Source organism: Hyaena hyaena, unplaced genomic scaffold, assembly GCF_003009895.1.
Source record: "Hyaena hyaena isolate Hyena2069 unplaced genomic scaffold, ASM300989v1 scaffold_104, whole genome shotgun sequence".
NCBI classification, from domain to species: Eukaryota; Metazoa; Chordata; class Mammalia; order Carnivora; family Hyaenidae; genus Hyaena; species Hyaena hyaena.
In genome coordinates this window covers 2,890,630-2,914,805 of record NW_024080736.1, presented here as the reverse complement: position 1 = coordinate 2,914,805, position 24,176 = coordinate 2,890,630, and the positions used below count along the sequence as shown (strand labels likewise).

At 38.9% G+C, this 24,176-nt stretch overlaps 1 protein-coding gene across 3 annotated transcripts; it reads right to left on the bottom strand.

The window, feature by feature from the left end:
- Nucleotides 1–289: 289 nt before the first annotated feature.
- Nucleotides 290–23,651, bottom strand: CCDC47 (coiled-coil domain containing 47). 3 transcript variants are annotated; one of them, XM_039235972.1, is made up of 14 exons: nt 23,459–23,649; nt 22,730–22,901; nt 17,584–17,852; nt 16,817–16,924; nt 16,130–16,304; nt 14,059–14,180; nt 13,760–13,825; nt 10,726–10,827; nt 10,415–10,525; nt 9,671–9,756; nt 8,449–8,507; nt 8,018–8,127; nt 7,447–7,614; nt 290–1,981 (listed from the first exon to the last, which is right to left on the bottom strand). In XM_039235972.1, exons 3-14 carry the CDS (start codon nt 17,845–17,847, stop codon nt 1,901–1,903), a joined length of 1,452 nt encoding a protein of 483 aa, XP_039091903.1. In that variant the 5' UTR covers nt 17,848–17,852; nt 22,730–22,901; nt 23,459–23,649; the 3' UTR covers nt 290–1,900. The 3 variants fall into 3 exon arrangements, with proteins under 3 accessions (XP_039091903.1, XP_039091904.1, XP_039091901.1); XM_039235973.1 differs by lacking the exon at nt 22,730–22,901 and having other exon boundaries at nt 23,578–23,651; XM_039235970.1 differs by lacking the exon at nt 22,730–22,901.
- Nucleotides 23,652–24,176: the final 525 nt, after the last annotated feature.

Here is a 24,176-nt window from a genome sequence, read left to right as displayed (position 1 = left end):
GTGGTTTCCAATGTGTGACAGTCAACAATATTCTCTCATTTGTAGGAGAGGGAGATAATGGTGTCTTAACTAAAGAGGGGGACTTTGAGGAAGAGCCTATTAATAATATATATGGCTCTAAACATAGAAAACATTCTAAAAGTAACTGGTAACTAAGGGATTATTATCACGGCCAACTCTTTTGAAGGAAAAGCATTTTAGTGCTGACTTCTGTGGAACAGAAAGAACATTCCTGTGGGCTTATGCTCTTGTAGCGCAACCCCAGAAAAGTAAAGACAGCACTCTGAGATTTTTGTCAATTAGTTTAATGTATGTCCATAGGTAGTTCATATGAATGCTAAAATTACAAAATTAGCTGCCATGGTCCAAATGTGTGGGACTTTAAGAAAGCTTTTATTAATCAAAAGATAGCTAAGCATATCAACTTTGATTTCTAAAACCTATTTTAAACTTTGTAAAACAAGGCTAATTCTAGAATTATATAGCATTAAAGTAATTAAATCTTATGTTATTTGTTATTTTAATAACTTAATTTCATGAACTGTTAAAAAAAATATTACATTTGCATCTCCCAGTTTACACATTTCTGCATTAACTTAGAGAAAAACCCATGTGGAAAGTTTCCATGCAGTTAAGAAGGCAGCAGCACATACTGTTTTCACAGCAACTTGTTATTGCCTAAGAACACACCTGCACATAAAGCATCAACAAAAAAATATCCACCCACCCCTCTCCCACCAAAAAACCCAACCTTTTCCCATCCCCAGCAAAAATTACCTGGTACAAGCAGTGACTTAAAAAATGCTTTCTTAGTAGGAAGCATTTATAAAATGCAGAAATCTGAACAAGCTAAATGCTCGTGCAGATAGATGGGCCTCTCCTCCAAGAGTTCCTTCCTCAAGAGGCAGAAAGAACTCTCAATAGTTTAGGAAAGCTCATTTTTAAAAGTGTATTATGCATATTCATGGCTATTTCTTTGACAGAATATACCCAGCCTCAACTGTGGAAGAAATAAACGCAGGAGAAGCAAAGGGACACAGCCATAACACAGAGAATAGAGCTTCTCTATGAACATCCAATAGTTTGCAACAACCAAGAAGGAAAAACGTGTAACTTCACATAGACCACTGATCTGATCTAGGTGAGGCAGTTAATTTTCATGCATTTGTTACTCAAGGAAATCATACACCCACTTAAATACAGCATTCACATTGTCATTAGCTCGTGGTATCAGGTAAGGAAAAAACTGTGCTCCTGTACTACCATGTACATGTAAGTATCCTAAATCCTATAGATATAACACTGTCATCAGCACCTCCCACCTACAAAACATACATTGAGCTACATTATGTTTTGAGTCCCTGAAATTGCACTACCACATATAGTGTTCTAAATTTTACTTTTTTACAAGGTTAATGTACACACAGAAGAAAACACCAGGCAATGTTTATTGTGCAGTTCCAGTAGTTATTTGTGGAATCTTGGTTTAGAGTCAGTCTTCATAGCCTTTGCAACTACCCAGATTAAACAAAAAGCAACAATCTAATTATATGTCTATAAACTTCATGATATTTCTTCAAACATCAAAGCACTAAAAGCAGTGATGATTTGTGTTATAATTTTAAAAATATTTTAAAACTACATAGATCTCATATATTCCTTTTATAAAGTAATCAAAGTAATTTGGTTATCTGGAAGAGAATTACAGAAACAGAGTCCTTCCCTTGCATCTATATAACCTCTGTAAAACTCCAAAAACAGAACAGGTGATGAAATAAGGATTTCTTAGTTGCTTGGGAGTGTTTGGACTTTAAGATGAGAAAGGGACTGGTATTTTTTTATGTTTTCTGTGAATTCAGAGCTTACAGGTGGCATCAGCACTCAGATCTCTAGGATGACTTTACATGGCTTTCACTTTGATTTGTTTCATTTTCATTTGCTTCTTCTCTAATTTCTTTTGCTCACGCCTCAAGGCAGCTTCCTAGAAAATAAAAAAAAAGGGGGGAATCCAAAGTTCTAAGCACACACAAAAAATCAAAACTAAAATACTGACTATATTATTATTTAAAAACGTAGGCTTGTCCCATAAATAACATTTGAAAATATAGTTATAAAAATTCCTTATATCTATGTTGGTTAATGGAAATTAGCTTGAAATGAAGGTAACTCAAATCTCAAATTAGAAAGAAATTAAACACTACATTTAGGCAGCCTGTTATTCTGATTTTTCCCGTACTAGGGAAACACCAACCTAACTTTTATCATAACACTGTTGTGTATCTGCCAAGGATTTGTACTGCAGTTCAGAAAATCTTAAGATCTTGTTCGTTCAGGTTATTAATTGTGCATCTCTTATTAGCATAGATGTTAAACCAGAGCACAGTATTTCAGTGTGTAATGTTTATTTAGTGTGAATTTTTATTTTTAAAAATTCAGTGTGAATTTTTATCAAATTTTTATTCAGGAATTAGGAGGTTATGTAGAAGAGAAAAAGAAGCTCCAAACATTATTTTAGTGGTAAAAATCATTGGTTATTATTACCTGTATGGAGGGAAACCTTAGAGGCCAAATCAAGGCCTCTTCACTGTTGGTTACTAGGGGTCACATCTGATTAAAGATGATTTCAGATGTAATCTCAAACATTTTTTTTTAGAGGTTTGGGGTAGAAATGTCCTGAGAAATATACTCCCCTACTGGTAATGGATTGAGAAGATGTGGAATAGGGAAAACAGAAGCATGCAGTATGTACAGTTATTGATAGTAAAACAAATTATGTTTCAAAGGGTGATTTGTATGGGACGCCTGGGTGGCTCAGTCGGTTGGGCGTCCAACTTCGGCTCAGGTCATGATCTCACAGCTCATGGGTTCGAGCCCCGCGTCACGCTCTATGCTGACAGCTAGCTCAGAGCCTGGAACCTGCTTCAGATTCTGTGTCTCTCTCTCTCTCTCTGACCCTCCCCTGCTCACACTGCCTGTCTCTCAGAAATAAATAAAAACATAAAAAAAATTTAAAAAACAAAACAAAAAACAAAGGGTGATTTGTAAATTGGTGGTTTGGGAACTGTTGACTGTGTTAGGTTCCAACGCTAGATAAGAAAAAACTATTTACCAGTACAGCAGTGGAAGCTTGAATGTTAACCATCTACAGCTGTGCTATTATTGTATAAGTACCCCAAAAAACGGAACCATCATTGTTAACACTGCTTTCATTTTTAATGTTTATTTATTTTGAGAGAGAGTGAGTGAGAGAATCCCAAGCAGGCTCTGTGCTGTGAATGCAGAGCCCGATATGGGGTTCCATCTCATGACCACAAAAGCATGACTTGAGCTGGTATCAAGAATCGGACACTTAACAAACTGAACTACCCAGGTGTCCCATTAACACTGCTTTTATAGGAAAACAAAATCAAATGACAAAATGGTGGAAAGGATAAAATGGAAGGAGGCCTGTGGCATCCTGGACACTGTAGCATTGATGACGGCGCTGCAACCACAGCACCGCACGGCAGCTTCACTGTTTCTTGGCAGCAGGTCTCCTCCACTTCTAAGGGTTTTCTTCAGTTTTTGAGATTATTCTCATTGGAATTCACATCTCCCAGAACTTTATTCTCTTCTCTCTTTTTTTTTTTTTGTCCAGCGTTTACAAGGTTTAAAATTTAGAGCTGGACTACAGCATCTTATTTCACAAAAATGTGAGAATGTGCTGATGTTTAAAACATAACACACCATGAGATTCTGGTTATGTACAAAATAGAAAACAAAATACAAACAAAAATACTAAAATTTTCTAATTCTATAATCAAATTAAAAATTTTATAAAACAAGATGTATTTGTTGTGGGAGGGAGGAGGAGCTAAATGGATAAGAGGCATTAAGGAATCTACTCCTGAAATCATTGTTGCACTATATGCTAACTTGGATGTAAATTAAAAACAACAACAACAACAACAACAACAACAACAACAAAAAAGATGTATTTGGACCATAGGGCACTTGTGCTGGCTCCTGTTTTTTTTTTTCACATCCTCTTTAACACTACCTTTTTTCCTATGTTTCTATTTTTTTAAATTTACATCGAAGTTAGTTAGCATATAGTGCAACAATGACTTCAGGAGTAGATTCCTTAATGCCCCTTACTCATTTAGCCCATGCCCCCAATCCCTCTAGTAACCCTCTCTATGTTCTCCATATTTAAGAGTCTCTTATGTTTCGTTCCCCTCTGTTTTTATATTATTTTTGCTTCCCTTCACTTACGTTCATCTGTTTTGTACCTTAAGATCCTCCTATGAGTGAAGTCATGATATTTGTCTTTCTCTGACTAATTTCACTTAGCATAATATCCTCTAGTTCCATCCACATAGTTGCAAATGGAAAGATTTCATTCTTTTTGGTTGCCGAGTAATAGTCTGGTGTGTGTGTGTATGTACACCTGATCTTCTTTATCCATTCCTCCATCAATGGACATATGGGCTTTATCCATACTTTGGCTTTGTTGATAGTGCTGTTATAAACATTGGGGTGCATGTGCCCCTTTGAATGAGCACACCTGTATCCCTTGGATAAATACCTAGTAGTGCAATTGCTGGGTCATAGGGTAGTTCTATTTTTAATTTTTTTAGGAACCTCCATACTGTTTTCCAGAATGGCTGCACCAGTTTGCATTCCCACCAGCAGTGCAAAAGAGATCCTTTCTCCACACCCTCCCCAACATCTGCTGTTGCCTGAGTTGTTAATGTTAGCCATTCTGACAGGTGTGAGGTGTTACCTCATTGTGGTTTTGATTTGTATTTCCCTGACGATGGATGGTGTTGAGCATTTTTTCATGTGTCATTGGCCATCTGGACGTCGTCTTTGGAGAAGTGTCTATGTCTTTTGCCCATTTCTTCACTGGATTATTTATTTTTGGGGTGTTGGGTTTGATAAGTTCTTTACAGATTTTGGATACTATTCCTTTATCTAATATGTCATTGGCAAATATCTTCTCCCATTCCATTGGTTGCCTTTTAGTTTTGCTGATTTGTTTCCTTTGCAATGCAGCTTATTTTGATGAGGTCCCAATAGTTCATTTTTGCTTTTGTTTCCCTTACCTCTGGAGGCGTGTTGAATAAGAAGTTGCTGCGGCCAAGGTCAGAGGTTTTTGCCTGCTTTCTCCTTGAGGATTTTGATGGCTTCCTGTCTTACGTTTAGGTCTTTCATCCATTTTGAGTTTATTTTTGTGTATGGTGTAAGAAAGTGGTCCAAGTTCATTTTTCTGCATGTCACTGTCCAGTTTTCCCAGCACCACTTGCTGAAGAGACTGTCTTTATTTTATTGGGTATTATTGCCTGCTTTGTCAAAGATTAGTTGGTCATATGTTTGTGGGTCCATTTCTGGGTTCTCTATTCTGTTCCATTGATCTGAGTGTCTGTTTTTGTGCCAGTACCATACTGTCTTGATGATTACGGCTTTGTAATACATCTTGAAGTCCAGGACTGTGATGCCTCCAGCTTTGGTTTTCTTTTTCAAGATCGCTTTGGCTATTTGGGGTCTTTTCTGGTTCCATACAAATTTTAGGATTGTTTGTTTTAGCTCTCTGAAGGATGCTAGTGTTATTTTGATAGGTATTGCATTGAATACATAGATTGCTTTGGGTGTTGACATTTTAACAATATTTGTTCTTCCTATCCAGGAGCAGAATATTTTTCCCTTTTTTTGTGTCTTCGTCAATTTCTTTCATAAGCTTTCTATAGTTTTTGTTGTATACATTTTTCATCTCTGGTTAGATTTATTCCTAGGTATTTTATGGTTTTTGGTATAATTGTAAATGGGATCATTACTTGATTTCTCTTTTTGTTGCTTCATTATTGGTGTATAGGAATGCAGTTGATTTCTGTGTATTGATTTTATATCTTGCAACTTTGCTGAATTCATGGATCAGTTCTAGCAGTCTTTTGGTGGAATATTTTGGGTTTTCCATATAGAATATCAGGTCATCTGCAAAGAGTGAAAGTTTGACCTCCTCCTGGCTAACCTGATGCCTTTTATTTCTCTGTGTTGTCTGATTGCTGAGGATAAGACTTCCTATACTATGTTGAATAACAGTGGTGAGAGTGGACATCCCTTCTAGTTCCTGACCTTAGAGGGAAAGCTTTCAGTTTTTCCCCATTGAGGATATTAGTGTTGAGTCTTTTATATATAGCTTTTATGATCTTAAGATATGATCATTTTATCCCTACTTTCTTGAGGGTTTCTATCAAGAAAGGATGCTGTATTTTGCCAAATGCTTTCTCTGCATCTATCGAGACGATCATGTGGTTCTTGTCCTTTCTTTTATTGATGTGAAGAATCACATCGATTATTTTGCGTATACTGAAGCAGCCCTGCATCCCAGGTATAATTCCCATTTGGTCGTAGTGAGTAATTTTTTTAACATATTATTGGATCTGGTTGGCTAATATCTTGTTGAGGATTTTTACATCCATGTTCATCAGGGAAACTGGTCTATAGTTCTTGTTTTTAGTGGGGTTCTTTGTCTGGTTTTGGAATCAAGGTAATGCTGGCTTCATAGAAAGTTTGGAAGTTTTCCTTCCATTTTTATTTTTTGGAACAGCTTCAAGAAAATAGGTGTTAACTCTTTTTTAAATGCTTCGTAGAATGCCCCTGGAAAGCCATCTGGCGCTGGACTCTTGTTTTTTGGGAGATTTTGGATGACTAATTCGATTTCTTTACTGGTTATGGGTCTGTTCAAATTTTCTATTTCTTCCTATTTTAGTTTTGGTAGTTTATGTTTCTAGGGATTTGTCCATTTCTTCCAGATTGCCCATTTTATTGGCATATAATTGCTCATAATATTCTCTTATTATTGTTTGTATTTCTGCTCTGTTGTATGATTTCTTTTCTTTCATTCTTGATTTATTTGGGTCCTTTCCTTTTTCTTTTTGATCAAACTAGCTAGGGATTTACCAATTTTGTTAATTCTTTCAAAGAACCAGCTTCTGGTTTCATTGATCTATCTGTTCTGTTTTTTTTTTTTTTTTGGTTTCAATAGCATTGATTTCTGCTCTAATCTTTATTATTTCCTGTCTTCTTCTGGTTTTAGATTTCATTTGCTGTTCTTTTTCCATGTGCTGGCTTATACTAAAACTCCTAATTTCTTTCTACTTCAGTTAGGTGTTTGGCTTGAAAGATCACAGTGGAGCTTTCAAAATGGGATTGTGCTGGGGAAAGAACCATTTATATCATTCTCCAGGATCACAGATTCAATCTAACATGGTTTGAAAAAGAATAATTTATTCTCCTTTATAGTGCTATCTAGTAACTAATAACATGCCAAATACTGAGAAAATGCTAAACCTTTATGTCTCTCTACATTCCTACACCGAATTACCTTAACAGTTAATATGGCACAATAGGTGTCCTTATAAATCCTAGTTTTACCACTAAGCAGGGAGAAGAAGTCTGTCTTACCTCCAGCCTGCGCTGTTTCTCAGGATCTTCCTCATTCATGATTCGCTCCTTCTCTGCTCTTTTCTTTTCCTCACGTCGAGACTGTGCGGCTTCCTGTCTTTGCACATGTGTTAGCTTCAGGAAGTTTTCTTCTACTCGAGCTCTGTTTTTATCTGCTTTTTGTTTGCCCTTTTCCCCAAGAAACAAAGTGTTTCATAAGAAATCCATTTCAAACCAACAGTACCAAGTCCCCTTTAGTATTCTTTTACTTTTTTTTTAAGTTGATTTATTTTGAGAGAGAGAGTGAGAGAGGCAGAGAGATTTGGAGCTGTCAATGCAGAGCTCAACTCGGAGCACAATCCCACAAAGCACAAGATCATGGTCTGAGCTGAGATCAAGAGTCAGACACTCAACTCACTGAGCCACCTAGAAGCCCCTTAGTATTTTTTTTTAATAAAACTATTCCCATTTAGCATTTTGAAGTCAACTAGCAAACTAGCAAAGATATAATCACTGAAATCATTGCTCACTGACTCCCCTGGGGGAAAAACAATAAAAGGTGCCAACTTATAATAAAGGCTGTAGGTCTTACTTCTCTGTTGAGTCGGAACTTTTTGGCTTTATCAATAGAATAAATCACCATGTTCATCAGGGGTAGCAAAGCCTCCATATCCTTTGGGTAAGTGTTACCTGAGCCAGGCACTGGAAAACAAAGCCATTTTCCTATTGAGTTAATGGCAGAATTAATACTTCTAGGTCACCCAACTCTGTTTTTTGTTTTTGTTTTTTAATATTAACAGACTCCTTTCTCATAGTGTCTTAGGCAGCTAAAATGCAACAGATAAAAAACAAATTAAAATAAATAAAAGGATCTCTTATTGAAAACACCCAAAAACCAATAAGCAGGCATGGAGTTAGTTTTAAGATAAGTTTTAATGGCTATCATTTATGAGGGATCAATACTCTCCTTAAGATTGTCTCACAGAAAATGGAAGTACTCAGGCAAGACCACAGAACACTTACCGTTAAATGTAAACAATAGTGTCCTCTTAGTGTCAGGTAGCTTTAAAGGCTGACCTTCCCTGTCACAAAAGAAAGGCTATTTAGAAAGAACATAAGGAAGACATAAGTCACCCAATTCACTTAGATGATCAGATACCTACAAATAATCAGCACAGTATTTGGCTTAGCTCCCAAAGGTAAATATAATCTCAAAGCCTGCAGGAGCTTTACAGGTCCCCTGGTCCACTCATCTATCTAATGGATACATTCCCAAGTGATCTTTATTGTATACCTGGGAGTTCCAGTGATGCTCCCCAGGCAGGATATAGTCCTCTCACCTGGGGAGCCAGAAATGAGCCTGTATTTAAGTATGAGGCCTGCATTTTAAAGAATATTTTTACTTATTTTGATGGATTTTTGTTTTACTTCCAACTCCTATCTTCCTATAATGAAGCATCTTATTTTTGAGTCAGGGTTCAGAATAAATTTAGATATAAATTTAGAAATGATCTACTATAGCATATATAATTTAGTTCCTACTCACCAAAGATTTCTTTGTAATCTTTGACTATCAACCCTCCTCTCTTCCCCCTACACATAAAAGCCTCCATGAATGTCACAACATGATACTTTGCCCACAGTGTTGTTACTGAGTTGAGCAAGGCTAGGATGATGCAACACTATCCAGAGGCATAAGGAACTGAATAATTCTGACATGCAACTAAAATCCAGATTGGCTTTTAACCCAACTCCACAGCTTATGAGAGAGAACCTTAACCAAAAATTTAGGTCAGAACCAATTCTACACCAAGGGTAAACTTAAATTAAGTATGTGCTCCTGAGATAGGAAGTGAGTTTAAACACACTTGGGCCCTGAATATGAACATTCAAACAGTATTACTCTAAAGCCAGAAACTCTTACCACATTGACTGCATCTGACAATATAGCACAAAATTAGCAATTACATTTTCTTAGTGTTTGCCATTCTGTAAGATTCTCATACACCTCACTGAGTACCTGGAGCATACATTTAGTGGCACACTGCAAACTGGCAGGCTTATTTGTCTCCCATAGGTTTTCAGTTACCTTCATGACACATGCAGTCCAAGCAAAGGAAAACTTAGGATGTCATCAAATTCCCTCATTCATTTGGCAAGAAATACTGCAGAAGCACCTTGTGGGTGTTTCAACACAGAAAGCTAGCAGGGACAGTTAATCTCAATATTTTTATCTCATACGTACTCTTGCATAATTTTTGGACCAGAGAACTGGTCTGAAAAATGAACAGATTCAATCTTGTCAGCATAGTGAGTAAGAAAGTGAACCATCTGAAATAAAGAAAAAAATTTTTTATGTACGGTTTGATGCATTTCCCTTTTTTCCTTAAAGATATTCACTATTTAATCCTCTTTACTTTTCCAAAATGGCATTAAGGTTAAAGCTTTTAAAAAATGAAATTTAAATAAGATAAGAGATCTCTCTACGGTGAAAATAGTATTTCTTTGGTCATACCGATGATCAAATTTTTTTTTATTGAGCAGCTGAAAATATGTCTCAAAATAATGTTCTAAACAAGAATGAAAGCATGAAGATAAAATCTAAAATAATTTCAGGGGAGTCTTCATAAGCACATCAACTTGAACTTACATGAGAACCGTCTTTAAGCTATCCTGATACTAAGATGGTGCTACTACCATTCCACAATCAGTAGAAAAAAATGGACTAAATGCCATGGTAACAAGGATTAATGTTGTAGTCCTTTTACAAAAAAACCTGAAAGCCATTAGCAATCCTAGGAATAATTTGCTCTTGGTTTAAAGAGAAGATTTACTTGACTCATCAAGCTACCTTTTTTGACAAATTAATCTATTGCTTAAAGAACGTATTTTAATGTTTGTGGGGGAAATAGAGCATTGTCATAACATGAAGAACTTGTGCACTGTAAATGCTGAGGTCTGCAAATGTTATGTCTTCTACTGCATTTACCTTTGTATCCATCATTCCCTCTGTGACTTCTCCCATCTCTGACAGGATGGCCAAGGAGTCTGGCAGTCCGTACTTTGCTCCAGACTTAGGTTTGTCACTACAGAACTCACTCTAGAGGAAGAAGTTATTGAAGGTAAGACATGACATTTTATTATGCACAAACTTTTTTTTCTCAAGACAATGTGTTCTGACCAATTTCAAAGTGGTGCTTAACAATTCAAGTGATATGATTAAATACTCTATGCCCTAAAATTGATGTCTATGTAATAAAGAGGGACAATTTTACATGTATTTGAGTTGGAACAACATACCAGATCCTGCATCTCTTTCTGGAGTCGCACCAAGGCTTTCCGAGTGCCAACAGCAAATACATAGGTATCCATGTCTTCATCGTTCATGGTTACTTTTATTTGCTTTAAAAACAGTAACAAAACTCACCTGTTAGTTTTCTATGATAGCCCCCAAGATTCCCACCCCCTGGTGTGTACATCCTCCCCTGGAATGGGAGGAACCTGTGAAAATGATGGATATCATTCCCATGATTATGTTGTGTCATGTGGCAGAAGGCTGCTGATTAGATGACTGAGTTAGTCAAAAGGGACTTTATCCTAGAATGACCTAATCAATTGAGCTCTCAACTCAAAAGGGACTGGTCCCTAGTTGAAGAAAAGAGTTGAAGTGGGAAAAGGCGTATGGGGGGAACCATGTGCCAAAGACTGCAGAATGGTCTCTAGGAGCTGAATGGTTTCCAGTTGGCAACAGTAAGAAACTGGGGACTTACAACCATGGAGACCTGACTTCTGCCAACTACCTAATGACCTTGAGAAGAGGACCCCATGCTTTAGAACTTCAGGTTGATGAACATTTAGATTTGCTGGGAGGGCAGTGCAACCAAAGAACCTCTGGAAGCTCTGCACACCACCCTTAACCCCAAACCTTGCCTGATGCCTGCCTTCCATGTAGCTATTCCTAAACTGTATCTGTCATAATAAGCCAGTGAATGTAACTAAAATGTTTTCCTGAGTTCCATGAGCCATTCTAGCAAGTTACTGAACCTGAAAGGAGGGCCATGGGAACATTTTTTTTTTGAAAAAATTTTTTTAATGTTTAACGTTTTTTTTCTTTTCTTTTTTTTTTTTTTTTTTGAGAGAGAGAGAGAGAGAGAGAGATCGTGAACAGGGGAGGGGCAGAGAGAGAGGGAGACACAGAATTCAAAACAGGCTCCAGGCTCTGAGCTGTCAGCACAGAGCCTGACATGGGGCTCGAATTCACAGACTGCCAGATCATGACCTGAGCCCAAGTTGGTCACTTAACCGACTGAGCCACCCAGGCGCCCCTAAGATTTCATTTTTAAGTTATCTCCACACCCGTCCATGGGGCTAGAACTCACAACCCAAAGATCAAGAGTCCCATGCTCTACCAAGTGAGCCAAGAATTCTTGATTTATAGCCAGGTAGTCAGTACAGTGACCTGGGACTTGCAACTGACATCTGAAGTGTGAGTAGTCTTAAGGGACTGAGACTTTTAACTTGTGGAATCTAGCACTAACTCCAAGTATACAGTATCGGAAGTGAATAGAACTGAATTGCTGGACATACAGCTGGTATCTGGACAATTAGAGAATTGGTTGTTAATGTTGGAAAATACCACAGAGATACGTAAAAAGTGTTTAATAAACTGCATTGGACTAGGGAGATAAAGTAAAAAGCCTTAAGAGTCTGGTACGATAAAACATGACACTATTTGTCATATTAATCATATCTTAAAATGTCTGGGTCAAAAATTATTAGTATGTCAAAGAGAAGTGTTAAAGTAGGGAAATATAGCAAAGACCTGGCAAGATGGCACTTATAAAAGAAAAGACTTTCTGCTTTTCCATCGTTGAGCAAAAATTACACAAAACACTACCTTGAACAAAACCCAGGAAAAGGGCCAAAAAATAAAGAATCATGTTTGTTGAGGCTGTTTATCTTTGCAGAAAAAAATGAGATAAAATGATTGCTGGCTCAGGGAAAAGAGATTAAATCTACCTCAGGAAAGAACTGAAAAGGATTTAAACAACACTCTAAAGAAGAATTTCCACCAAGAGATAGCTGAAGATGCAGCAAGATTTCCTCCTTTCTACCTAATCAGATAGCAACTAGTAGGAGAGAGAATGATAGGACTCTTAACTGATGAGCCTCTAAAAATAAGTAGATTAAACCATCAGTGGCCATATTTGAAAAATTAAAATGAATAAAGGATAGATTTGCTACTAAAAATAAGACCTTTAAAATAACAGTGAGTTTCAATCCAATGACTCTCCCCTCCCCTCCCCCTCCCCCCCAGGGAGCTCTGTGCCTGCTGTGGGACTTGAACTCACAACCCCAATATCAAGAGTCATACACTCCACAGACTGAGCCAGCTAGGCACCCCAATCCAATGGCATTTCAAAGTACCTAATTATATTACTTATACAGCAATTGTTAACCAAATACTACTTTGTACTTTGACATATATGCAGACATCGCTTGTTCTACTAGTTTATGTGAAAGAGACTATGTTTTTTAAAATACTTTGGTTTCTTGTAGCAGTGGGAGGCAGCACTTATTTGTTGAATGAATGAAGGGAGAGGAGGGAATGTGGCATTTCTGACAAAGCACACAATTTACAGACAAACATGTTGATTTAAATTTTTTTTTAGTCTTTATTTTGAGCGACAGAGACAAATATTTTCTTATTTTCTCACTCTGAGCAGGGGAGGGGCAGAGAAGAGACAGGGAGACACAGAATCTGAAGCAGGCTCCAGGCTCTGAGCTGTCAGCAGAGCCCGACGCGGGGCTTGAACCCACAGACTGTGAGATCATGACCTGAGCCAAAGTCAGACACTTAACTGACTAAGCCACTCAGGTGCCCCCAACATGTTGATTTAAATAAAGGGGAAGAAGGTATACGAAATAAGGTCCCCAGATAATGACTTAAGCTCATTCAGCCAAAGACATATTATTTGAAGCAAAAAATATTTAAGAAACCTACCTTACTATCAAGTTAAAAGCATACAAAAGGCACAGAGTAAGACATGAAAGTAAACTATCTGTGACACCTGTTTTCCCCCATCATCCAGGCTGACTCAGCAAACCTACCTAGGGATACAGTATTATTTATCTCCTTCCCTACAAAAAGCACATGTTCCCCGCTCCCCATAGTTGGCACACTAAGCAGAAGATAATCTGTCAAAACAGAACGTCCATTTTTGGCAAGGGACACAAATGCCTGCAATTCAGACAGAATCCAGGCAAGGAATGGAATAGACTCTAAGAAGTTAAGAATTCGATCTGTACATAGAAAACCAGCAAGAATACATACCACTTGATCACTCACTGGTCTCATCATCCGGGCCAGGACATTCAGTAAGTCTTGTCTCTTGAGGAACTGAGAAAACAAGGGAATAGTTGCAACTTTTATTACTATAAAGAAAAGACCCTGAAAGAAAGGGGAGTCGCATATTTTATCGAATATATTCTACATTTACCAGTTAGTAGAAAGATGACTTTCGGATCTAATTTAGTCAAAAAAGAAAAGATGAGACACCGAATTTGGATTTGGAATCATACTGGAGAAAAACTAAAGGAAGATATACATTGTATCAGAAATTCTGTACTTACCCTCAGCTGGATAAGCATCCCTTCACAGCACACTCGACCAGAACACCATAGGTTGTAGATATGTTCATTCTCCTGGTTCAGCTTTCCTGTGCTTGTGGCTTCTTTGTTAGTTCCATCATCCCCTGGGGATAACCCATTTAATGTGATTCACTGAAAATGTTGGGGCCTAATCACCACATCTCCCTCCATTCTGACCCCCAAATGACCATACCTTTAGTGAAGTAATACTTTGCTATCTTATAGAACTCTCCTTTGGACATGCATTACAGTAGATGGGCATCATTCCTTTTAATACTCTTTACTGTCTCCAAGAAAAACTATAGACTCCAGGGGTGCCTGGCTGGCCCAGTCAGTTGAGCATGCAGCTCTTGATCTCGGGGTTGTGAGTTTGAGCCCCATGTTGGGTGCAGAGATTACTTAAAAATATAATCTTAAAGGGGCACCTGAGTGGCTCAGTCCATAAGCATCTAACTCTCAGTTTCGACTCAGGTCATGATCTCACAGACTCTGTGCTAAAAGCATGGAGTCTGCTTAGGATTCTCTCGCCTCCTCTCTCTATCCCTTTCCTGCTTGCTCTCTCTCCTTCAAAACAAATAAACTTAAAAAAAAAAATCTTTAAAAAAAAGTATGGACTCAAGTATTACTTGTTAATGATGATCTGCTTGGAATATAAATGCTTCAAAAGTAACACAAAATGGAGCAAAGTCAATTTAAATGCCTCTGTCAAAAGTTAAAAAAGAAATTCCTATCTGGTAAATAAAAAATACCATTAATACAAATGACTCACCACTCCTTCTTGGGTGTCCTATGGATTAACTTTAACCAAGTTTGCTCTTCCAACAGCAACATGGTGACATTGGTATTAAGAGTTATATTTTAGATCTAGAAAGAGCTCAAATTCGAATCATTTCCTCCCTTCATTTAATCCAAAAGAAATTGCTCAACCTCACAAGGTAAAGCAGACTGAGTCACCAAATGAATACACATGAGGTGAAGTGGAAGGCATTAAAGGCTGTTTATTTTTTTTCCTAATTTCCAAGTTAAAAAGTCTCTGAAATACTATGGTACAGTGGAGAGAACGCCAACTTTGAAGGTAGGTAGACTAGGTTATAGTATCATGGTTGCAACTTACTAGCTTAGATAAATTGTAACATTTCTGGACTTTAGTTCCTCTAGAAAATAGAAACTATTTCCAAATAAGTGTTGTCACAAAGATTAAATAAGAAACAGTGTATGCAGGGGCGCCTGGGTGGCTTAGTCGGTTAAGCGTCTGACTTTCGCTTAGGTCATGATCTCGCGGTTCGTGGGTTCGGGCCCCGCGTCTGGCTCTGTGCTGACTGCCAGCTCAGAGCCTGGAGCCTGTTTCAGTCTGTGACTCCCTCTCTCTCTGACCCTCCCCTGCTCACACTGTCTCTCTCTCTCCTAGAAATAAATAAAACATTAAAAAAATTAAAAAAAAAAAAAAAAAAGAAACAGTGTATGCAAAGGACCTAGCATAACAAGTAAGCACTCTGCTAAAGAGCTGAGCAGATGGATACTCACTTGCTTACTGAAAGGAAACAAAGCATAAAAGGTCAAACTGAGGTGAAGATGGGTTGAGTCCACTTTACTCGCTAGACCACACAAGTCCACAAGTCCGAGGGTTCCTATCCGGTACTTTAGTGTGTACCTTTTCAGCGATCCAAAACTAAAGTTCCCAGAACTTGAGGGAATTCTAAAGGATTTCAAATTTCTAAAAGATGAACTGAAAGCATTTATCAAGCTACCTAAAATGTCAAAATTCCTTGCTTTCAGACAGACTTCTATCAACTTGCTTTAATAAAACTGATTATCTCAGCTAATAAGAAATTGTTTAGCAATAACTGATTAATGAAAAATTAGAAAATTACTTCATAAATGTAATTAATTCAGTACATGCAACCTAATAAAAATGGGATCCTTGAGAGAGAGAGAGAAAAGCATCCTCTTCAGCAGTCCATGAAAGCACTTAGATGCTTATAATGAGGGGAATAAATAGTTCTTACCAGGTGGTGTTCAAGCATGCAGCTGGATTTCTATTGGCCTAACTTACCTACTAAGGTAAAGTTGCTCTCCAAAAGTTCTCTATGAGTATTAAACCAGGCTTGGGCAAGGCGGCTGTTTTTATTCTTCCCGATGATGTAATTCATGATGTAGGCGAGCAGACCAGTTACCATCAAAATTTCTAGATAATAACTCTCCCAACTGTTCTGGAGGTGTGCAGGAACCTAAAGATGAACAATCGTTCCATTTAATGTTAGCTAAGGCTAACTCCATCCGACTCATGGGATAAAGGAGAATAAGAAAACCCATAATAATAATCCACCCATAAGTGGATAATTCAAATAACTGTCATTGACTATGGTTGTACTTTGAAAAATATGCCCATTTTGGTTTTCTAGGTCACCCTCAAAAAGATTCTTTTAAGGAAATGTGAGGACAATCAAACAGAAAGAAAAGCTGAAAAGCCCTTTGTATTAAACTTTATTCTGAATCCCACCCCAAATAAATCCAGTTTCTAGTCTCATCATTCCTTGATAAATAAAACTAGAAGGACTAGAATAAAAACATAGGGTTGCTTCTCTAGGTGTGGCTTTATCAGAAGAACTGATGTCAAACTCTTTCATAGCTCCCACCCTTACATCAACACCGGCTACACGTCACTAATTATATTTCTGGGATTAATGACAACCAGATAATTCTGTTGGTTAGTTTGGAATTCAGAATCCTGTATACCTACATCAACAATTGTTATTGGGTCTTTATTTTTGCTAGAAGAAGTGTCTGGTTTGTCTTCATAACCTTCAAATTCTTCGTCATCATATGGCTCACTCTCTGTATCTCCCTCCTACAAAAATGAGGCACAATCTGTTACCCCCTACAGATATGGCTAGCAATTGCATCTCATTTTTATAGGCAGTATTTGTAGAGGAAAACAGAGCATGTAGGCAGCAGCACAGAACAAAGATATTCCATGTTTATAACAAATGACAACTCTCCATGCATTGAAACTCTGATACAATTCCCACCCCCACATAGTGTTCTTTACCACTTCCAGCCAGGCTCTCCATAGAGGAGAAAAATACCATCCATTCTTCCATCAATGTAAAAGGTGGGAACCTACCAAAAACATTTAGAAGAGCTCTACTTAACAAAAAACAAGATACCAGAGAATAACGGTCTCCCTAGATGTGGGTGTTACTTTTTTTAATTTTAATTTTTTAAACATTTATTTATTATTGAGAGAGAGAGAGAGAGACAGAGTGGGAGTGGGATGGGGAGAGAGAGAGGGAGATACGGAATCCAAAGCAGGCTCCAGGCTCTGAGCTGTCAGCACAGGGCTCAAACTCACAGACCGCAAGATCATGACCTGAGCTGAAGTTGGACACTTAATTGACTGAGCCATCCAGGCACCGCTGGGTGTTACTTTTAATGTCTAGAGAAAGTGCCAGTTACAAATTTTCCTTTCCTTCCACTTTCCTAAGAAATCAAGAAAAAGAACCCTACCTGGGTATCTGCATCTTCAAAATCTCCTTCTTGATTTTCATCCTGCCCTTCCAACTCCACAGTGGTCTCATCTTCATCATCTTCAGTAGTTATCACCCGTTGAGGAGATTCAGTAATAGAATCTTCTGTGACATCTTCAAATTCAGCAAAGTCATTATCATCATATTCCACTATGTCTTCCTCATCCTCAAAATCATCAAATTTGGCTTCAGAGACCCTCCCGAGCACCAAAAGGACAACACAGAAAGCAAGGAAGGCTTTCATTGCACCTTAAAATGGAGTTAAAAAAACAAAAAAAAACCTTAATGTACAGCCAATCTGCACATACCAACTTTCATAATAAAAAATACATCTATGACTCTTTCCTGCTTTTAAAAAATGTAATACTATTCATTTGAATAGTGTTATATAAAGAGTGATGGTGAGGAGGGTCAAGAGGTCTGGGTACTAGTCTGGACTGTGTCACTTGGACAAGTCATTTAACTTCTTTAGGTTGGTTTACATTAACACTGGGTATTCAGTAAGTTTTTTTCCTTTTCTTGAGGGCCTATAAAAAGCTTTATATAGGAACTGGGAAGTGGTATAATGAAATAAGAACAAGATGCAACTATTGATCCGTTAGCAGTAATGCATGGATAGAAAAGCTATTCATCCTTAGATTGACTTTGTATGTGGATATCTGAACATCAATCATCAAAGCAAATGCTGAAGATACACAAATACTAGGCCCTGTCCTAAAGGCTTTACAAAAAGCAACTAATTTAATCCTCATAACAACCCTTTGAGGAAAGTAGCATATTAACATTCCCATTTCACAGACAAGTAAAATGAGGCAGAGACACCAAGTAACACAACTACCAAGTGGAATATAGCTATGAGTTGATCCCAGGTATGTCTCCAGAATCCCCACCAGATGAACCGCTTCCTCAAGCGGCTTCTCAAATATAGGCCAGTGACTGTGACTTTTATATCATTTAAAGTAGTAATTAAACAGATAAAATTAAATTCATCAGTATTTCACAGCTTTCTGAAAAGAACATTAGATGTTCCACCACCTAAATGAGTTTCTGAACCAACAAATATAATGAAATCAGTTCTGTGACAAAAATGTGCCAAATGATATGAAAACATAGAGGACAATGAAATCATCAAACAGGTGAGGCTTTACCAAAAAAAGCGAGAACATCTGACCTAGAATTTGAAGAGTAGTTAGATTTAAACCATCAAATCTATTTAGGTTGTACTTCCAGTCCTCATCTCTCATCTAAAGTCTAGCCCTATAGCACCGATTTTCTAACAGACATGTCCATTTTCACGTCCTACAGACCTTTTCTATACAGGGTCAAATAATAAACATTTTAGGCTCTGTGGACAACATAGTCGTCTCCATTGCATATTCCTTTTGAAAACAACCCTTTAAAAATGTGAAAAAAGGGGCGCCTGGGTGGCTTAGTTGGTTAAGCGTCCGACTTTCGCTTAGGTCATGATCTCGCGGTTCATGGGTTCGAGCCCCGCATCAGGCTCTGTGCTGACTGCCAGCTCTGAGCCTGGAGCCTGTTTCAGTCTGTGACTCCCTCTCTCTCTGACCCTCCCCTGCTCACGCTGTCTCTCTCTCTCTCTCTCCTAGAAATAAATAAATAAACATAAAATGTGAAAAAAAATTCTTCATAGGCTATACAAAAACAGCATCTTTCAGGCTGCAGGCTACTGATTACTGACCGACAATCATCTCAAAATCAACAGGTACCTGAATTTCTCTATTAATATCAATCCCATTTTCCCAATCTTGTTGAAAAGAGCAAGATATCTAATTTCTCACTTTCTTTTCCTTTTGATATCTCATCAGACATAAAATCCTGGTGTTTCCTTCTTTGGTTCCCAAAGCTACCATGAGAATCCAAGTTATCATCACCTGCTGAACAATCACAGTATTATCCTAAATGGTCGCCCCATCTCAATTCACTCCCTACTTCTCTTACCAAAAAACTGTATCATCTTCCTAAAATACAACTTCTGTCACCTAAGAATTCAATAACCATCAAAGGCTAACAAATTCCTACAGGATATTATAAACTCTGGCTTTCACTGCTTTTCATAAGATGATCCTACCATATCTAATCAAATGTACCCTTACTGAACATATTACCACATCAGATAACTATGGCAAAAGAAGTAAAACATGATTCCTGAATAATCATAAATCTGCATGATGCTTTAGCTTCAAGGATATGTGTTGCAGTATTATTTATGACAGTAAAAAATTTGCAACTCTTGGGTTAAACTATGGATACAAAAAACAAATTTACTTTTCATTCATTAAAAATCACTACAAATGGAGCACCTGGGTGGCTCAGTCTGTTAAGCATCTGGCTCTTGATTTCTGCTCAGGTTATGAGCCTTGCATTGGGCTCCGTGCTGATGGTGCAGAGCCCGCTTAAGATTCCTCTGTCTTCCTCTCTCTCTGCCCCTCTCCTGCTCATATACTCTCTTTCAAAAAAAATAAATAAGTAAACAAAAAAAAATCATTATAAATGAATTAAGAACCCATGTTGTTTGAGAACCAAATACACAAAAACAAAAAGGTTTAGAAGGACATACATCTATATATAAGGAATTATTTTGTATGTAAGATAACGGGCATTTTGCCTTTACTTTTTCTTTTTTTCCTATGATGTGCTTTTGTAATAAAAAATTCTCTTAAAAAATAAAAGCATGGTTCCTGCACAAAAGAAGAGGTGCTGCAGACTATGAATAGCTATATCACAGAGTCCTGAAATAATGTATTTTAGAAGTCTGGTAAGATGGAGTACTGGGTTTGTAGACCCAAGTGAGAGAAATTAGGCTAGAAAGGCCAGCAGGAGCCAGATCATGATGATCCTTATTTAAATACCACAGTAAGAAGTCTGGATAAATAAAATCAACTAAAGGATATAGGTAGGAGAGTGGCACTATCAGATTTGCAAGTTAACCCTGACAGCTCATACACAGGGAGAAGTGGAACAGGGCACCTGAGGTAGGAAAGGTCGCTGAGGTAGGAAAAGTCAAAGTGGCTGAGATAGATAGATAAGAAATACAACAGGATTGAATGGGCATTGGGAATGAACAGGAAAACAGATTTGACAGATACAAGAATTATACGTGTCAGTATAAAGTGACAGCATAGAGGGAATGTGGGAAAGGAAGACTTGGGTGATTCCAAGTTTTGGCTTGATTCATAGCTGGACAAAGTCATCCTTGAGATAAAGAATAAAGAGGAAGGGGGAAGACAATAAATTAAATTTAGTACCTGTTAAAAAGTTTGGAGTGTTTTAGGTAGTATGTTAGATGATTAACATTTATCTCTCGATTTTCACAAAATCCCTACAAAAAATATGACTTATTTTATAGAGGGAGGAAAGGAAGTAGTTTGAAACAGAAGTCAGGAGTTCAGGATACAAGTCTAAGATGGAAACAGAGATGGTGCAGGAATGGAGGAGATCACCAGGGAGTATTAAGAATTAGGTTAAAAAAAAAAAGGCACCAGGGCTACTGGGTGGCTCAGTTAAGCATTCGACTTCAGCTCAGGTCATGATCTCATTGTTCATGGGTTTGAGCCCTGCTGACAGCTCAGAGCCTGAAGCCTGCTTCAGATTCTGTCTCCCCATCTCTCTCTGCCCCTCCCCGACTCTCTCTGCCCCTCCCCGACTTGTGCTTGCACATGCATGCTCTCTCTCACTCCCTCGCTCACTCTCTTCCAAAATAAATGAACATTAAAAAAAGGTTTTCTTAATGTTTTATTTATTTCTGAGAGAGAGAGAGACAGCATGAACAGGGGAGGGTCAGAGAGAGAGGGAGACACAGAATCCGAAACAGGCTTCAGGCTCTGACCTAGCTGTCAGCACAGAGCCCGATGCGGGGCTCGAACCCATGAACCGTGAGATCATGACCTGAGCCAAAGTTGGACGCTTAACCGACTGAGCCACCCAGGCGCCGCTAAAAAAAATTTTTTTAAAAGCACCAAAACTTTTGTAACATATCATTACAGCTAAGAACTGGAATTGGAAACCAAGAAAGAATGAGTAGAGAAAAAGAAGAAACTCTGGTCAAAGAGGTACCATAGAAGTCAAAAGGAGAAGCATATTTCTAAGAAGGAAACAGCTCAGTTTCAATTGCTGCAGAAAGTTCAAGTAAGATATGGACCAGAAATTTCTACATGCTAACAATGAAATCATTATTGGCAACTGCAGGGAAGTGGTTAGGATGAAAATTAGAATGCACGGAGTTTAGTACTAACAGGGTGAATGGTGGCAAAAGGGAGCATGCAAAACTCTTTTTTTTTTTTAATGTTTGTTTATTTTTGAAAAAGAGACAGAGTGTGAGCAGGGGAGGAGCAGACAGAGAGAGGGAGACACAGAATCCGAAGCAGGCTCCAGACTGCGAGATCATCACCTGAGCGGAAGTTAGATGCTTAACTGACTGAGCCACCCAGATGTCCCTATGCACTACTCTTTCAAGGTGCTTTGGGACAGTGAATATTCTATATCTCATATTTACAACACTGTAAACTTTTTTTTTTTTAAAGTAGGCTCCACGCCCGACATGGGGCTTGAATTCACAACCCTGAGATTGAGAGTCGTGTGCTCCTGCAACTGAGCCACCCAGGCGCCCCAACACTGTAAATTCTTAAAGGAATCAGTTCAGTATCAAAGGTTATTGCCTAATACCTTGCAATCCATGGCTGCTCAAGCAACATACTCAGAACTGAACAAAGTTCATAAAATTTGAAAGGCACAAATGATTTGAGAAATGCCATAAAGGACAGGCTAATAAGCATATCTTTCCAATATCTGATCTTCAGGGTTACCACCAAGGGTCATTTTATGGAAGAACATTGTTGCCGTCTCAACACCAACACCAACCTCAAAAAGGTTAAACCTTAACTTTTAGTGCTTCCCTTTTCAGTTCCCAGCTGTATACTTTTTCAAATGAAAGCAAATAAAGATTAATATTAGCACAGTCAACTTGCTTAACTGCCAAAAAGTCTGATCATTTCCAAATGAACTTCCACTTAGAATGTTCACACCACAGAAACATTTAAAGAAAACTCAGCACTGTAACAAGGCTCCTTCAAGGTTATTTAGGTTAAAATTATCCAAGCCACTTATACCTTGGCCTTCCCTCTGAGAAGTTTCTCGGCTGCACCTGTCATTTCATTTCTCAAAAGCACAACTCCCTGCCAAGCCACCCAGTCCTGAGAGTCTTGGGGGCAGGGAACACAAGCACTAACAAGTCTGGTGTATCTCCTGCTAACTCACCCGGTAGTCTCTCCGTAACTGGATCTGGACTCAAAAACCAAAGAGGAATAAGTGAGGAAACCATTCCTTGTTGTCATTTCAGATTAGGCCTTTCTGACAACTGCCAGACTATGAGACTTCTGGAAACATGTAGACATTCCCCTGTATTCTTACACCCGTTCGATAAAAACACTTTTATGTTAGAAATGGCCACAGAGGTTGTTGCTTCTGTTAAGCCACGGGGGTTTTTCCATGGAGAATCAATTCATCTCAACGGCCATACTTCATTCTTCCTGCTGCACACTTTAAGCTTCCTGTAACTTTGCCCTTCTAGTTGGCATCTGCCTACAGCTCTGCGGGGAAGTTCTCAAAAACCGTTAAAATCACCCAACCCCGAAGACCGGGAGAAAATGGGCTTTGCTGTGGACAAAGTTTGTGTTCTGTTTTTAAGGCCAGGAGAGGTGAGAAGGAGCGATCCATGTCACCCTGAGCCTGACAGGGGGGTTGGGTGGGAATTGGGACTGGGGTAGGCCACGCAACTTAAAGTCACCGCTCGGCCTGGCCCGGCCCCACCGACTAACGCGTCATGGCCCGTTTCCTACCTGTACCGGCGGCTAAAACCTGGCCCAGCCTGTTCCCTGCCGCCGTTTCTCGGCCCGGCCGCCACCTGTGCGGTCACCGCGATTTTACCGCCCTGGATCCCTCTAGGACACAGCCGTACCATGTAGCTCAGTCACGCTGAGCCACTCTTCACGTACCCTCCGCCATCCGTTACGTAGAATGCGTGCGGACTGTCCGCGCCTGCGCGCAGCGGGGAGCGGGACGCAGCCTCCGGAACCGCGCGAGACCTCCTCCTCCCCCGCCCATCTGGGGCAAGGTGGGGCTGCTGGGAAAATTACATAATCCCGGCCCCCTGGCCGGAACCGCCCACGCTGTTCCCAGCCCTCTTCGCTAGGGTTCAGTCAAATTGTCATCACTCTGAGCTGGTGCTCCGGAAGCTAAAGGTGGCCATGCTCCATGGGACCACGTGGCTAGAGGCATGCAGAGAAATGTTGTGTAGGTCGTATTTGCAAAGGACCAGAGTTTAAGGAGTCCACAATTTTATGCATAAGTGGTTTCTGCCCAAGGCCTTTTCTGGAAATTTCTAGGCAGCTCTCTGTGGCTGCTACGCTTTCTTCACCCCTAGGTCCACTTCTTGGTCTACAAGCACGGCCCCGCTCAAAGCAGCAGTGTCCGGAGAGTTAAGTCAGAGAGGTGTTCTGCACCTTTAAGGTCCGGAGCCCGTCGCACCTTCCGGGAACCATGGCCCGAGGCTCCGCC

Coding starts and splice junctions, on each gene's coding strand:
- CCDC47 (XM_039235973.1), bottom strand. CDS start 17,847: ATGAAAGCCTTCCTTGCTTTCTGTGTTGTCCTTTTGGTGCTCGGGAGG. Junction 14,181..16,129: donor GAGCAACTTTACCTTAGTAG/GTAAGTTAGGCC, acceptor GGTTATCCCCAG/GGGATGATGGAACTAACAAA. Junction 13,826..14,058: donor GGATGCTTATCCAGCTGAGG/GTAAGTACAGAA, acceptor TTGTTTTCTCAG/TTCCTCAAGAGACAAGACTT.